Genomic DNA, 16678 nt, shown 5'->3' with positions numbered 1-16678 from the left:
CCCTCATTTTTAATTACTTTAAAAAATAAAAAAATAAAACTTTTTTAAAAATCAATATAGGGTTTAGGGCATCCCCTCCCCATTCACCACAACATATTGGAAATTCTTAACATGCTTCACCTACTCCCTAGCTGTCCTCACAAGAAGCTACTCCTTTGCCTCGGTTTTTGGATTAATCAGCCTCTCCGCAAGCTTGGCCTCACTCTCCGCCATAAAAATATGAAAACCGTCGAATTCCCAAGAATCACCTTACGAAATGCAAGTTGTCGTTGGAAACCTTGAACTTTTTTATGCCGAATTCTGAACAAGATCCGAGTCCATGATAGAGGAAAAAAGATAACGATATTTCTTTAATTTTTTTTATTGTTTAATGTAAGATTTTAATTCTATTTATTCAAAGGATTTTTCATTTAAAAAAAAGTATAATTACTAATGAGGGCAAATTTGTACTAAAGGAATTATGTAAAAGTACACTAAAACCTAAAGGGATGTTAGTGTTATATTTCATATGTAAGGGAGTTTTGTTCATTTTTCAACAAACAAAAAGAAAAGTAAGCCCATGAAATTGCCTAGTTCATATGATGGGCCAAAGCGGAATAACAATACAACGCTTATAGTCGTTTGTGGTGAGTGTGGAACCTAGCTAGGTTAATATAAGTGTTCTTTGCAACTTTTTTTTCCCTTCTCCATACATATGTTTGTTTTCTAGCCTTTGAATTATTCGAAGAATGAATCAAGTGAAAAATGTAATTAAGGGTATTCAGAAAGAAAAAGAGGGTGTCTAATACGCATTCTATAATCTTTGCCTTTTTGGTCACCTTTCCTGTTGCGACGTAAAGTATTAGCCTCTCAAACTAATCTTGAGAATGCCACATGTGATCATGTTGTGAAGTGATTAGTTAGCTTAGTAAGGTGGTTAGTTGATTGTAGTGTTGCTTAGCTGCGAAGTTTATTAGTTTAGTCTTGAGTATATGGACCGAGTCGTAAGCATTTGTGGCATTAACGGAACTGACACAATACAGAGCATTTCATTTCATTTCGTCTTCCTTTTTGCTCTCTCTCTCTCTCTCTCTCTCTCTCTCTCTCTCTCTCTCTCTCTCTCTCAAGCTTTCTTGCTTTAAGCTTTCTCTCACTAGAGTTATGATAGTATGATAAGTTTCGATTTTGTCTTCCGTCAATTTTGGAGATACTTGAGATTTATTTCAATTTTTGGTGTGACTCATTTTTTGTTTCATATAAAAACCAACACGTCCGGTAGCCAACAAATACAAGCAATCTCATGATTTATTCAACATGCAAAGCAAAGACATAATTTATGTTATCAATTAAGGTAACGTTTGCTTTCATTCTTTCAATTTTCCAATCTGAAAAGAATAAAACACGTAATATTCCGACCAAGAAAATTTTGAAAAGAATAAAAGTATAAAACTATGGGTGTTCAATTGGCCTTTTCAAATTACGGCAGGTAAACATTCGTCGATCGGAAGTGTAGCAAACTTCCAAATAATTAAAATTGGTTCAAAAGAGTTCAAATCATTATAATTGGTCCAAATAATTAAAACCTCGGAATCTTGATTAGTGCTTGACATTCTTTTTAGAAAAAAAAACTTGATATAGATTCAATTTTGTGAGCCACAATTGAAAATAATCCACTTACGTGAAATAGGTCTAATGACTAGGATTACACATCATCATATTTACATTTTCGTACCAATATAGCCCTAAGATTATAAATTATTATAAATATGTATATGCACATAATCCCTTAATTTTAGGATTAACAGTGTATTTTGTCTTCCTATATAATAGGTATATATGAAGGTAGACAATATTTTTGTTTATCTACCTTTATCGTAAATTTTTTTTCATAATCAATCTCACATGTTTTTTTTCTTTAAAAAGGGAATCAGCTGGTGACTTCACTACGGCAGTCCACCATTCCGGGAGCTGGGAAGACTTATAGAGGCATTTTAACCTCTCATGGTCACCATTGTGTGATTCACCAGCGCCATGAATAGAATTCAAGACGTTCCGTGTGAAATACAGGTCTGAACTTCATCCTTAACCACTGAGCCACCCCATAATAGTTTATGTTTTTCTATTTTATAATATACCCATATTATAGATTAATTATATTGATATCACAAGTTTCTTGCCTCCCACAATTTTAATTTTTGATGAACTTATCATATTTGTTGTATATGAATTTTTAAAATGTTTTTATTAGAAAATGGGTAGATAAAGGCATTTAAAATTTAAAATCTAAAAAATTTAAATCTAGTTTTATTTTTACTCTAAAGGGCAAAACGGGTATAATATCAAATTAAATAAAACTGGACTTGTTCTGAAAACAACTGAATTTTTTTGGACTTGGATCAAAATGTCCCTAAGTTTAATCATAGTTCTCGATACAAATTTAATAAAAAAAAATTATATTGAAATGCCACACACTACCAAGACAAACAGATGAGCCAAAAGGGAATAGTACATATAGATTAAAGAATTTTAAACCTGTAGACGGTAAGACCAAGTCATGTTTCTAGACTTCTAATTCTTTTTTAGGATACATGACTGACGCCTTACGGCAATAATCTAAGGTGTTTTCTACACATTTATTTTTACTTTCTATATATTCTTCTCAATTTTTAGCTGTTTGGGTTGAATTGAAGAATATTAATAGACACACAATTGCTAAGGATATGTAAGAGATAAAAAAAGATACGTGAATAAAACTACCCTAACCTAATTAAACTCACGGAAAATACAATATTTCAAATTCGCAAGCAAAAAGCAAAGGCCAAACATATACATTTCAGTCTCACAAAATAAAAGGATCGAGATTTTGAAGTTTTCTTTGTGATCTTGCCCTTATAATATTCTCTCTAGCATCAGATAACTCCACGCCATGAACTTCATGCTGGGTATCAATTCCGTCCTAACCTTCGTCTTGATCATCCTCAGTGTCCTCCACTTTTCTGATCTCTTTTTTCCTTCTTCCTAGACCTCCCTTAAGCCAATCCACCACTTCTATCATGGTGGGACGATTATCGGGGCTATTGTCGGTGCATTTCATGGCAACTATGACTGTCGATTTCACTTGTTCTTTATCAAACTTGCCCTTCAACCTTGGATCAACAATTTGATTAAATGCACCCTTTTCGACATAGGGGGTGACCCATTGAACAATGTCACGTTTCACTCCGCCCGGTAGTTTTTCTATCGGCTTTTTTCCGCTAATTATTTCTAAGAGCAAAATCCCAAAGCTATAAACATCACAACTCTCAGAAACCTTCCCCCACATGGCATATTCAGGAGCTAGGTATCCAAGAGTTCCCTTTACCCTAGTGGTCAGATGAGTTACACCGTCCGGAATCAGCTTTGCAAATCCGAAATCAGCAACTTTGGCTTCGAATTCAGTATCTAGAAGCACATTACTGGCCTTTATGTCTCTGTGGATTATATGAGGACTGGCCTCATGGTGCAGGTACCTTAACAATGAAACAGACGAAGAAAATTGAACAATGCTAAATCATACTGAAAATTACTTCATACGATTTATGCGTAATTAGATTATCATCAATGTATAAGAATTAATAATAAACTTGATTTTTAATCCTAAAGTTATGTACATACACATGAATACGTTAGTATAGCTACAATATCAATGCAAGTATGTGTTCATATTTCAATGATAATGTACATGTTTTTTATGAAGTGGCTGGAACAAAATTAGAATCAAACCTAGAACCAAGTTTGATGACAAGTAGCTCTTGACGTCCGTGTTTAAGGATGTGAACATACTTCCAATAACTTTAATCATAAGTCATAACAATTTTGAAGCTCATAAATTTTTTATCTAGCTAGATCTTTAACATCTTTAACATCTATATTCTATATATTAAGAATGGCCTGAATTTTGAATGAGTTATCTAAATGATTCATTTGGCCAAAAAGGAACACACAGAATAAGGTGACACAATCAAGGGTTTATTTTCATATTTTATAGCAATTTGTAGCACAAATTGACGATTAATTAACTTTTATATAACTTACGATAAACCTTCAGCTGATCCAATGGCAATGCTCAGTCTTCTTGGCCAATCAAGAAGACAATCTGCTGCAAGTTTGCCATGTAAATGGGTGATCAAGCTATGATTAGGCATAAAATCGTACACTATGAGCCTTTCATCACCTCCGGCATAAAATCCCCGCAGGCCTAACAAATTTCTGTGTCTCACCCTTCCAAGTATTTCAACTTCCACTGCAAACTCCATCTCTGCTTTTGGACTCATCGTCTTTAATCGTTTTACCGCGATCTGAACACATAAGCGTATGTGATGAAGTTAAGTGTGACTATTAAAACTAACCGATTGAAAAAAGAAGAGGAAAATACTTTGTTGTATAATTTGGAAATTCATTGATCATGCAGTTTGCTAGCTGCTCATGATCGTCAGAAGAATCGAAAATCAAAGGTAAAAGATGGACATGATTGCCTTGCCTCAACACCTTTACTTGTTCGACCCCAATAAACACTTCCAAACCCTCCTTCTCCAATTTTGTTATCATCGTGGAAGCTGTTTGTTGCATGAAGAAGCTCCTTGAGAGAATATATTTCCCACGGATAATCCCTATTCTTGTGAACCATACTAAAATGAACAAACAAACCCCAGGCTAATAAATACATGAAACTTTGTAACAATTAAAGATATAATTAATCAACAATTAACATAGATCAGGCTATAATTAGACTATATCAAGTGTACCTGGTCTGAGCTGGTTCTTGATCTTCTTCGGCGACGCAACAAAAGCAGTTCCAGGGCATTTTGGTTCTTGGAAAGAAAGAACAAGCCTTAATAACTGGTATATATGGAGGGTAGTGGTTAAACAATAATGGAATTTGACTAAGGATTAGAGAAGAATACAAAAGAAGGCAAAATCCTTCGGAAACTTTGAAGCAAAAGGAAGGAGTCTTATGGTGAAGACAAAAGGCAGCAGCCTTGGAAGTTAAGGAACTTTTGTGTTCAATGATGAGAACAAATCTTTGGCTGTTCACCAGCAGCCTTCAAGCTCATGCATTCTAGTTATTGTTAGCTTTTCCCAACCTATAGTTTTTCATTGGAAATGTCACGTTTTAATCTTCTGATTAATTAGACTTTCTTATAAAAATGTTATTTCGTATGGTATTAGTATTTGGTATAAATATTTATTTTTTGGAGAAGTTATATAAACATTAATTAAACACCTTATACTATTTTTTATGGGGTAAGTGTAACTTTTATTTTTGGATTGAAAGCGACTCCATCACCCGCGTTGAAGTTGGGTAGTAGACTCTGTAGTCATCAATCCTAACCTTTCAAAATTATGACGCAACACATATTAATTAGGTTTTTGTTTGGTGATAAAAAAAAATAATCGGGCTAAAACCAGCTAAGGATAGGTCACAGTCAGATACATGTATATAATAGCTGTAATTAGCATATTTAATTGAATAGTGAACACATCAACACTCTAGATTATACTTAATTAAGCTAAAATGCCAATGGCCTTAAACCTGATGGCTCCTCTTTTCTTTTCTTTTAGATCGAAGAGTACAAGATGTGAGATCAGGTTTCAATATTCCTCAATTGGTTTGTCTGCGTTCCCTGACAATTTTATTACAAAAAAAAAAAAGAAAAAAAATAATGTCAGGGTTTTAAAAGATAAAAAAATGTCACGTAAAGAAAAAAGAGCTCAAGTAAAGAAGGCATTAGTCGCTTTAACTATAGCACATTTGCAATAACAGTTTGGGCTCTTCAAACCATATGGTCGCATATACATTCATGTGGTAGTAGGGAAGGCATTGAGTCCATGCTGCTGGTCTCATGTTATTTATATTTTAACTATTTGACCCATGAATATGATTAGGATAAAATATTTACGAAAAGAGCAATGTTAAGGGGACTATTTTAAAAGTGAAACTCTCTATGGATTCGTTATTGTTGAATTGAGTAGTCTTGAGCTTGAAGATCAACAATGGTGTTTTTGTGAAATCCTGCTCCTGGATTTCATTGTTATATTTATGTATTTGTATTATTGAGATTTTATATTATTTTCAGGAATTTATATTAATTTATTTGAATTTAGGTTTTAATTAAACTAGTTATGAGGGTCGAAGTTTTGAAATTAATTATTTAAATTCCATAGACCTTTCGATGTCATAATTTATATTTTCAAATAAAGCTCGATCTCACGAACGCGTAGGCAAAAACTGTTCGTAAAATAGAGTTATAACATAGAAATTAGAGACGTTTTAGTTGTTGGGAAATAAATAAATAAATGTTTAGAAGCTGCCAAGTGGCAGCAAGGGAGAGGGGAGAAAGGAGAGAATGTGGAAGAGAAAAGGAGAGGAGCCCAATCAGAAGAGAGAGCAAGGAGGGGAAAGGCGAGAGACCCAAGTTTGGTCATTTTTGACCTGCGAACGATCATTTTTGACCTGGCGATATCTCCTTCATCCGACTTCCGTTTTTGGTGATCTTGGTGTCCATGGAAAGCTCATGATGAGTCCTACATCCATGTAGTGTTAGATTTCCATTTTTCTAGGTTGAAGCCTGATCACTCATATATTTCATGCATTTATACCATCCATTTCTAAAGTCTTTGTGATGTTTTTGGGTTAAAATGGTTGCATTTTACCTTACCTTGTGTTAGTGTGTAGTTAAATCTGCTTTAGGATCAATTTCAAGCAAAAAAGGAGAAAAGGAAATAATAAAAACAAACAAAAGAATTGGAGTCAATTATTCAATGACCTTGCACGATGATAGCAATGTTTGAGCATTTACACTTTGGTTATGTTCAACAGTTATGTGGAGCCTTAAACATTGACAAAAGAAGTGTGGACCGGGACCTTGATGTGTACTGCAATCTGCTTTCCAAGGTGGTTCAGGCCAAAGAACTACTAAGGGAATATGTGGCCAGGGAACACACGGAAGTGGAACAAAAAGTGGGAAAGAAAGAGAAGAAAAAAATAAAATAAAATAAAAGCAAGAGGGAACACACGAAGTGGAACAAAAAGAGGAAAGAAAAGGTGGAGGAAAAGAAAGGGAATGTGGATTATTGGGTTTTGGTAGGCAACTTTGCAGTTGCTTGGAAAAATGAAAAGGGGAATTAAAAGGCAGAGAGCAGAAGCGCAAAAAGGAGGAGAAAGGCATAAGAGGGTAGAAGCGGAGAGGAGAGGAAGAAGGAGAGAGTTGCAGGGAGAAGAAGATGGCAGAAACATAAGGGAGCCGCAGCTCCATATGGAAGGAGGAGAAGGGCAGATAGCTTCTTTGTAAAAAAAGGGTTGTCTCTTTCTTTGATTCTTCATGGATAATTTCTTATGTATTCAAATAATTATGTATAACTAATTTCTGTTTGCTCAAGTGAGGCCATGAGCCGCAACATGATTACGTAGATTTTTCTTTCAATTGCTGAAGTGTTGTTACATGCTTGCTTTGATATTTTCAATCATTGAATTAAACTATCTATGTGTCTTGATGATTGATCACCATTAGGATGCTTAGAAAAGTCATTGGATGCAATTTTGAACGAATGTCAAGTTAAAATTGGTTATGCTTCTTGTGATTGAGGATTGTAATTTCTCCTAAGGTAAATATCATACTCTTAGGGATTACATGGTTTAACAAAAGGATTTTCATCAAGATTAATGAATCATTCATGTTTATATTCCAAATGTCATGGATAAATTGCATGTAGTGGTATGCGTTTTAACTTGAATGTCACAAGTAAAACATACACAAGGAAAACCCAACCTTAAAGGCATATGTGTTTTCGATTACTTAAGCAATTGGAAAAGCTACGTAGGAGTGTTGTTGGTAAAAGGTTGAACTCTAGCACCTTGTCAATCTAATTTTCTTAAATTATTTGTATTATCTTGAGTTTATATATTTACTTGTTTTGTTTAGTTGGATCACTATTCCTATAAGCCAATTCCCATTTTAGATATGTGTTTAAGTCACATCCAGTAGTATTTAGTTTCGTCAAATTAGTGTAGTTCTTAGAGTTAAATAAGTTAAATACAAAAAAACTCGTAAATTGTTTATATCAGTCCCTGAGGAGATCGACCTTGCTTGAGCGATTCTATACTACAAACACTTGTTCTCTTGCAAGAATTTTCTATGGTTTAATCCTTTGTCTTACAAGTGGTAAAAATTACCATCAAAGCCACAAAGTGCTGAGGGTTTTTCGATGAGTTTTCTCATGTTATGGTGATTCCGACAACGATTACCGTTGATCACCACCACCAATAGACTCCCCTCAACCCTTAGAGCAAGACCTAAGCATTGGGTGATCACTTCCTAACAACTGTAGAAGTGACTCTGCTTGGTTAATCCGCTTTGGAGGGCCATTTCTTGTTTGGTTAGTTATGTAGGCTTCGGCCGAACTGCGTCCATCTAACCCTAGTTTTTAATGTATATATGAACGATGGTTTTTGAGAATCTTGGTGGTTTGAATGGGAAAAGTCGTTGGATGTCTAGGTGACTCATTCGGAGTTGTTAGAGACTTGACTATGTTTTCATATTTACGAACTTATATTTGAGGTTTATAAACTGTGATTGATGGTTTTTTTTTTATTGATTATCACATACTTGTATTATTGTCACTCACCCGAGCTTCGCAGTTTATCCAAGTTCTGATTTACCCAATGCACCATTCCCATGATGTAGGCATGAGTATACATGTGATAGATTTGGGTAGATTAAGAGAAACCGCTTGATATTTTGGTTCCGTCGAGTGGCCTGGAAACCGATGTTATTGGATTCCGTTGAGTGGTTCGGAATCCTTGCTCATGCTCATTTCCATAAGATTAGTCTAGAACTCTAGATTCGAGTGAATGGAAATTACCCACAAAAGACCTTGTGAGTATAATTTAGATTCACCATGTTTATTACTCAAAATCCAAATAGAGAATATATAGAGTTCCTTGATTAAATTTGTGAAATGATATGTTTTCGCATTGATTGATTAACGTAGTTAAATGCTAAGATCATGCATCTTTGAGTCATGAAATGACAAATTGACGGAATTGTGGAATAACGTTGGATATGATTGTTATTATTATGATTATTTTAGTTGATCAATGTGGCTTGAGAATAATATTGTGCTTTGTTGATTATTTGATATACTACATAATGTGGATGGAGGTATCATGTTGAAAATAAAGTGAACTATATGACAAATGTTCTGGTAAGGTGAATGGTGAACTACGAATGGCTTGATCCCTATTGAGGGTACGTAGGCAGTCTAACGAGGAGGTTAGATGCCGCCATAAAGTATATGAAAAATTGTTATGTGATTCGATTTTCGAGTTATGCTTTGCCTTATCCCGGAGGCGGGGTAAGTTAGAGATACGAGTATTTGGTGACATCACGTGTCGATCCTAGACGTATGTCGGGATCGGGGCGTGATAGTTTTAGAGAGAAATTGTATGCACATAATCTAGAGAGAGAAGGAGAGATCGAAGAGAATGAGAGAGTATTGCACTGATATTATTTCTTCACCATCTCAATGGATACAAGGATTTCTTATTTATACTAGTTACAATACTTACACAATAAGTAAACTAATTCTTAACAAACTAACAACTTTTATCAACTAATCTCTTGACAAGTGGAATCTTCTTGATCGTTGGATTGAGCTTGACTGTCTATAGCTTTACAACTATCAACTCACATTTTAACATCAATTCTCGTGTTAACATTAGAAACATTGTGCAAAAAATATGAGGTGGATAAGAGTTTTTGGAGTCTCACTTTTAATAGAGCCATTAACATTTGTCTCACGAGAAACTATCCTGTGACACCTTCCTAGCAGAGAAATGTAATTTCATTGCTAAGTTAATGGTAATACATAATCAATGACGTTGTTAAATTGAGAAATTGCATCCTCACCAACTCTCATCTGTCGTGTATATCAGCCGTTCTATGTCCAATTTAACAATTAAATGTGAGCTCATAAGTCCTCAACTTTTCTTATTAAAATGTTTCCGTTGCTTTAACATAGAACAGTGAAGCATTTAAAATACTTTGCAGCTTATAGCAATTTGGGTCGTACACTCTTGAGAAATTTTTGGTGTTTTGTTACATTGTCAAGGGACTTAGCCTCAGTTTGATATATATTTTTTTTATCAAAAGCTGATTTACTTTAAAGTTAAACAGTAAAAAAGTGTTTGCTAAAAATAAAATATCATGCTCATTTTAAAAGCATCATGCGAGTTGCTGTTAAAAGCTACTTTAATAAAAAGTCAAGTTGAAACTTTAATAATATTTTTAATTCCTGTAATATACTCATTAATTTTAAAAATGACATAATCTATTCTTTTAGACACATTTTATCCTTAGAGAACAAAGAGACCCCTACAAACCTTAGCCTCTTACACTACCATTACCATTACCATTACCATTGTTTCCTCCACCACGACACCACAATTGCACCACCACCACTACAACCATACTCGTCACCATTACAACCACAAACACAACTGTCACTACCATCATTGCTGCCATCGCCATCACCACCACCACAAACACAACCACAACCACAACTGCCACCATCACCATTTCCTATCACCATTGTTACCTCTATAGCCCAATCACCACACTCATTTATTGGCACCACCACCACCATCATCACAACATTGCTCTTGCCATCGTTGTCGTTGTCACCGTTCACACTATCATGTCTATTTTATATCACTTTTACATTAAAATTTACCAAACATCTTTACATTGTTTTTCCTAATCACAACACTTTAATTAAAATTTATCAACACTCAATTACTTTATTTTACAACTGATTATACTTAAAGCACAATAAGAGCAATTTTTAAAAAGAGCACAACAATCCCGAATTGGCCCTTAATGATATCACGCGTTCGAATATAGATAAATGATAACGTTGATATGTCTTTTAATAAATGGATATAGTGTTATTACACGACAGTGTGACCATAGTGCTAAAAACTTCTCCATACATTCACGCTGCATTGTTGGGATTCATGGCATGGTTTCTAGCTAAACAAGGATAAATTAAGCTTGCATTTGGTCTTTACATTTGCATTATGGGTTCGAAATTCCTCATCTTTTTAATTATTGTAATAATTTCGAACTCTCCCTCATCTCCTTAATAATAATAATTATTATTTAAAAAAAAAAGGATAAATTGAGCTTTGAACTCTTATGCATGAACAATTTGTAGTAGGACTTAAGGCTGGTTTGGTATTGTTGTGCTTTAAAAAAAAACTGTTTCTGATGTGCTGTGAGAATAAACTCATTTTTGCTGTTTCACGTTTTCAACTTTTTTTTTTCATTCAAAACTCTGAAAATAAGCTGTTTTTAAGTGTTTACCAAATATTTTTTTTAACTCAATTTTTTTTATACCCACTTTTTATAAAAGTAACTCAATACTAAACCAGTACTTAATACATGATAAAATAAACACTTGGCTGCAAAATCTTCCAATTAATCTGAGCCTCAGCTCAGTGACGCTGTACAACTACAAAGCCGAATTGTAACTTTCCTAGAAGACTATAATATACAAAAGTCATCCTATTGACCAAAATTATAGTCTACTAGCTTCTGATTAGACTATAATAATAATAATAATAATAATAATAATAATAATAATAATAATAATCCAAGTACTCCAAGCTAACTACTAGTCAGAGCTAAACTTGCCTCTAATTTGGGTACGTCGGGCTTGTTGGTATTGCTATGCTTTAAAAAAAAAAATTGTTTATGCTGTGTTGTGAGAATAGGTCATTTTTGCTGCTTCACGTTTTCAACTTTTTTTTCACATAAAATTATGAAAAAAAAATTGTTTTTAAGTGCTTACTAAACATCTTTTTTAGCTCAGCTTTTTTTTTATACCTACTTTTTTTTTAAATAACTTCAGTACCAAACCAGTACAAAGTACTATAAGCTAAACTGCCTTTGGGACCTGTATTATATGTAATCCCTTGGTTGAAGTTTCCTTCGGAAAAAACGCTTAATTGCTGACTTTACTACGACGTTAGTTTAACTTGAAGAACAAAGCAACAAAAGTTGCCGTCACTCTGGCGTTACCGTTATATGTAAGTCGAGGTGCCATTCATAATCCATTGTACCCTCTAGGCTTATATGCATAAAACTAGCAGCTGTGGGTGGAAAGGATATTTGCTTTATGATAATTAGACCACTTATTGGACCTTTACTGAAGAATTAGGCCTTTCATCCGAAGACTTAATTATTGGGTTTTGTGTGGGCTCTATGCTTTTCGGTACAATGTGGGCTGAGGCACGACAACACTAGTTTATGGATTGTTCAAACTTCAAAGGCATAGATCCAAAGAATTAAAGACATTTTGAATTTAAGAAAAATACACGCTTCAGGAGGAAAAAAAAGAAGGAGAGATGGTTTTCTATAATATAGTTTGGTCGATGGACATTCAGTTGTTACCTTCCAATCTTGAGTCATGACTAGTTAGGGTTCCTCAGCGGGCTATTATGTTCGTTGTAGCATGCGTTACCTCTTCTCTTTCGGAAAGATTAGTATTCATTACGATGATCATAGCGGCAGGAGCACAAGTGCTAAACAAATTCAAGTGATACATGATTGGAACTCACATTATGTTACGGTGTTCTATATTAATTGGGGGTCACAAATAATTAGTGACAACATTACAAAAGAAAGATGAGATTGTGAATGAAATAACTTTAGTTCAAGCATATTGATAACAAGCATAGATTGATCAAGGTAAGAAAATTTAGTGGGAGAAAGTAATAAGAGAAATGGAAGTTCTCGATTGTTTTCTATTTCTTATCCAACTTGGCTTCGCCATGGACATCTTAGTGCAGAAGTTAAGGGTTTCAATCGACTTGATGATGACCTTCGTGCATGATTTCTTTGTGAAGATGACAGATTCTGTTGCCAACGAACTAGCACATCCTTTTACAACAGAGACATTCTTTTCAACATACAACATACACTAGTTTTACGACAGATGGCAACATCTCAACCTTATATTCTATCACACATAACAACTACATCGCATGAGGAATATTGAATTTGATTTTTGGTTGATCAAGTATTTTGTTTTTGTGTCAAACATGATATTTGCAAAGGAATGTTTATAACATCTTGGTCGTAATAGCTGAAATTATATAGTAATATGGCCATGTAAAACTCACCAATTGCTGGGAAATCATGAAATCAGCACTGAGGTCCAATTTAATCAAATAGTTGAGAAGATGAGGTTAACGAAAGTAATTTCCTTTTTGAACGTACGCATGCAATCCAGCTCTAACTATCCCATCTTAAAATGAAAGTTGAGACTGATATTATTTCGATGCATGTATAAGTACCAGTTTGGCACAGCTGAAATTATAAAAAAAAAAAAAAAGCTATGAAAAAAAGTTGGAGTGTAAAATGCGTTTGGTAAATGTAAAAATAAGCGCTTCTTTTCAAAGTTCCAACCAAAATAAGCAGAAAAATGGAAGCAGCATTTTGCTGCTTCTCAAAACCTTTTTTTTTTTCATAGTAGGGGGATGAACATTAAAGTTTAATGAAACTTTCTTAAACCCAATTATACCCTCTTTGTTTCTCCTTCTCGCTTCCCTTACCATATCAGATATTCAAATTTGATTGTTCAAGAGGACGAGTTGAGTCCGGCTTCGCGAGGAATTCAAGGTTGCCAATGATTATGTTATTGGGAAATGTGATCTTCTGGAGATTTCTGCTTTACAGGAACTGTTCTAGGGATGAAACGCTTGCGATCCAGAGGGCTAGAGCGTAGGCGAAGCTACAGAGGGACATGAGGGGCTACACGCCCCTCCCTTCGTCGGACATGAAGCCTATGTGCCCTCTGTATCAACACTATGAATTAAACTATACAAATCTATAAAAAAAAAAATCAGAAAAACCTAAAACTAAAAGCTTGAGGAAGAAGAAGGAAGAGAGAAGCTTTGTGTATTTGATAACTGTTTTCTTACACAACAACCGATTTTTCTTAAGAATACAATGAGAAGGAAATCTGTTTTTATACTACATCTCAATTACACCGACTTAGGTCTTAAGCAATTATTGCCTAGGTGGCACTTCTGACATGGCCAATACCTCCCCTCAATCTTAGCTAGGGTAATCGAGCTTAAGATTGAAGCAATGTCGTAGAAAATCGGGTCCATGAGGTCATTTGGTTAAGACATCAACAACTTGATCTGTAGTGCAAATGTATTGAACTGATAAATCACCACTTTGTACTCATTCACGACCAAAATGGAAATCAGTCTCCAAGTGTTTGATGCGAAAATGCTGAGCATGATTCAAACTGAGAGCAATAGCAGACTAATTATCATAGAATAAAACAGGTGGAAAAGGCAAGCATTCATGTAAATCCTTGAGAAGAAGTCTGATCCAAGCAATATCTGCAGTGGTATGAGCTAAGGCACGATATTCAGCTTCGGTAGAACTACGTGAAACTGATGATTGTTTCTTCGACTGCCAGGAAATTGTATTTTCTCCCAAAAACACTACATAACCAGTAATAGATAGCCTAGTGTTCAAATCAGCAGCTCAATCAGAATCACTATAAGCATTTAGTTGCAAAGAACCTCCTGAAATGTAAGTTAAACCACAGTGCATAGTCCTCTTGAGAAAATGTAGAATCCTCTTAACCATTCCTAAATGAAGATCTATAGGGGCATGCATATACTGACACATGGTGTTCACAACAAATGCTATGTCAGGTCGTGTGAAAGTTAGATACTGAAAAGCCCCGACAAGACTCTTATATAACGTAGGATCAGGCAACAACATTCCTTCTGATGTTAAAATCTGGTTATGAGGCTTACATGGTGTAGAACACGACTTACAATCATCCATGCCTGCCTTGTGAAGAAGATCTTTCACATATTTAACCTGATTGATAAACAAATCAGCATTGAAATTATATGTAACTTGAAGACCAAGAAAATAGGCCAATTTCCCCATGTCTTTAAGATTAAATACTTCACTAAGAGTATGAATCACATATTGTATTAATTGAGTGTTGGACCCTGTGATGATAATATCATCCACATATAGAAGAAGGATAACAACCTGAGTGTCAACCATCTTGACAAAGAGACTTGAATTAGAAATAGAGACTTGGAAACCAATGGCTTGTCAATAACTAGTGAATTTAGCATTCCTAGCCCGAGGAGCTTCTTTCAAACCATATAAGGACTTCACTAGTTTACATACATGATTGGGAAACTAAGGATTGATAAACCCTTGAGGTTGCTTCATATAAACCTCTTCTTGCAACTCACCATGCAAGAAAGCATTCTTAACATCCAATTGTCGAAGATCCCACTTATGTGTTGTAGCTAAAGACAAGATTAATCTCACAATCGTATGTCAAACAACGGGACTAAATGTTTCGGTATAATCAAGCCCTTGTTCTTGACTAAAACCTTGTGCTGCCAACCGAGCTTTATATCTTAAAACTGAACCATCACTATTTCTCTTTATTTTATACACCCATTTACTTCCTATAACATTCTTATCACTAGAAGGAGGAACAAGAACCCAAGTACCTTGAGTTTGAAGTGCATCAAATTCTTCCTGCATTACCATCTGCCATTGAGGTATTTACGATACTTGTCTAAAAGTTGATGGCTCTGAAGCATCAACAATATCTGCAAGAAAAGTGAAGCCTCCTGAAAATGATCATCATCATCAAGAGTTAATGACTGAACTTCAGGAGACATTGCACTGAGAGCTGAATAATCTTGTCGAGCGATTGTTCCTATGCGCAATCTTGTATGAATGCCTGAAGGAGGAATAACTCTCTCTGAACTTGAAGAAGATGAGGAACTGATACTTGGCAAAACAACCTGAAGTTGATTAAGCTGAAGGACATGCAACGGGGCATTAGTATTGGAAATAGTAGCATTTGAACTGGATTCCTGTACATTCCTAGCTAAATTGTTAACATCACGGTCACCAGATTGTACCAATGGGCTAAGAGATTGACTAGAGGATACTCTAGAATTAACAGGCTCAACTACCTCTGCAGAAGACTGAACAGAAGGTAACTGAACAATTATAGGTCTATGTGTGCCGGAAGAAGATTGCTGACATGAAGTAGTACCAGAATTTCTAGGTAATTCATTGTATGGAAATATGGTTTCATCATAAATGACATGCCTAAAAATAATGATCTTCCCTATCGTAATGTTATAACAAATAACAACCTTATATCCTAATGAATATCCCAAAAAGACGCATTGAACAGATCTATGAAAAAAAATCAAAAAAACCTAAAAGTAAAAGCTTGAGGAAGAAGAAGGAAGAGAGAAGCTTTATGTATTTGATAACTGTTTGCTTACACAACAACCGACATTTCTTAAGAATACAATGAGAGGGAAATCTGTTTTTATACATCTCAATTACACCGACTTAGGTCTTAAGCAACTATTGCCTATGTGGCACTACTGACATGGCCAATACTCTGGTCTCATCGGATAATCTACCCCTTCCAAATCGGCCACAAAATCAGAAAGCAGGATGCCTGGGCGGGAATAGGAAGGACTAGGCGGAGGTATGCGGGTCTGGGAGGGGCTAGGCAGGCGCACATGAAGATGTTGGAATCGGATTTTTTTTTTTTGTAGAGTTGGGTGCGAGGA

At 35.0% G+C, this 16678-nt stretch overlaps 1 protein-coding gene across 2 annotated transcripts; it reads right to left on the bottom strand.

Annotated features, from left to right (window-relative positions):
• Positions 1–2723: 2723 nt before the first annotated feature.
• LOC126588345 (PTI1-like tyrosine-protein kinase At3g15890) lies at positions 2724–5113 on the bottom strand. Of its 2 annotated transcripts, none has more exons than XM_050253520.1 (4): positions 4764–5113; positions 4499–4628; positions 4054–4316; positions 2724–3488 (listed from the first exon to the last, which is right to left on the bottom strand). In XM_050253520.1, the coding sequence occupies exons 1-4, from the start codon at positions 4820–4822 to the stop codon at positions 2936–2938; spliced, it is 1005 nt and encodes a 334-aa protein (XP_050109477.1). In that variant the 5' UTR covers positions 4823–5113; the 3' UTR covers positions 2724–2935. The 2 variants fall into 2 exon arrangements, with proteins under 2 accessions (XP_050109477.1, XP_050109419.1); XM_050253462.1 differs by having other exon boundaries at positions 4499–4646; positions 4764–5112.
• Between the last annotated feature and the right edge of the window lie 11565 nt (positions 5114–16678).

Source organism: Malus sylvestris, chromosome 1, assembly GCF_916048215.2.
Source record: "Malus sylvestris chromosome 1, drMalSylv7.2, whole genome shotgun sequence".
NCBI classification, from domain to species: domain Eukaryota; kingdom Viridiplantae; phylum Streptophyta; class Magnoliopsida; order Rosales; family Rosaceae; genus Malus; species Malus sylvestris.
This window is presented reverse-complemented; position numbering and strand designations above follow the sequence as displayed.

Bases quoted from the DNA above. Each gene is read 5' to 3' on its own strand.
- LOC126588345 (XM_050253462.1), bottom strand. From the start codon at position 4,822: ATGCCCTGGAACTGCTTTTGTTGCGTCGCCGAAGAAGATCAAGAACCA. The intron at 4,647-4,763 runs GTACACTTGATA...TGTTCATTTTAG, and splicing joins CAAGAACCAGCTCAGACCAG to TATGGTTCACAAGAATAGGG. The intron at 4,317-4,498 runs GCAAGGCAATCA...TTATGTGTTCAG, and splicing joins GAACAAGTAAAGGTGTTGAG to ATCGCGGTAAAACGATTAAA.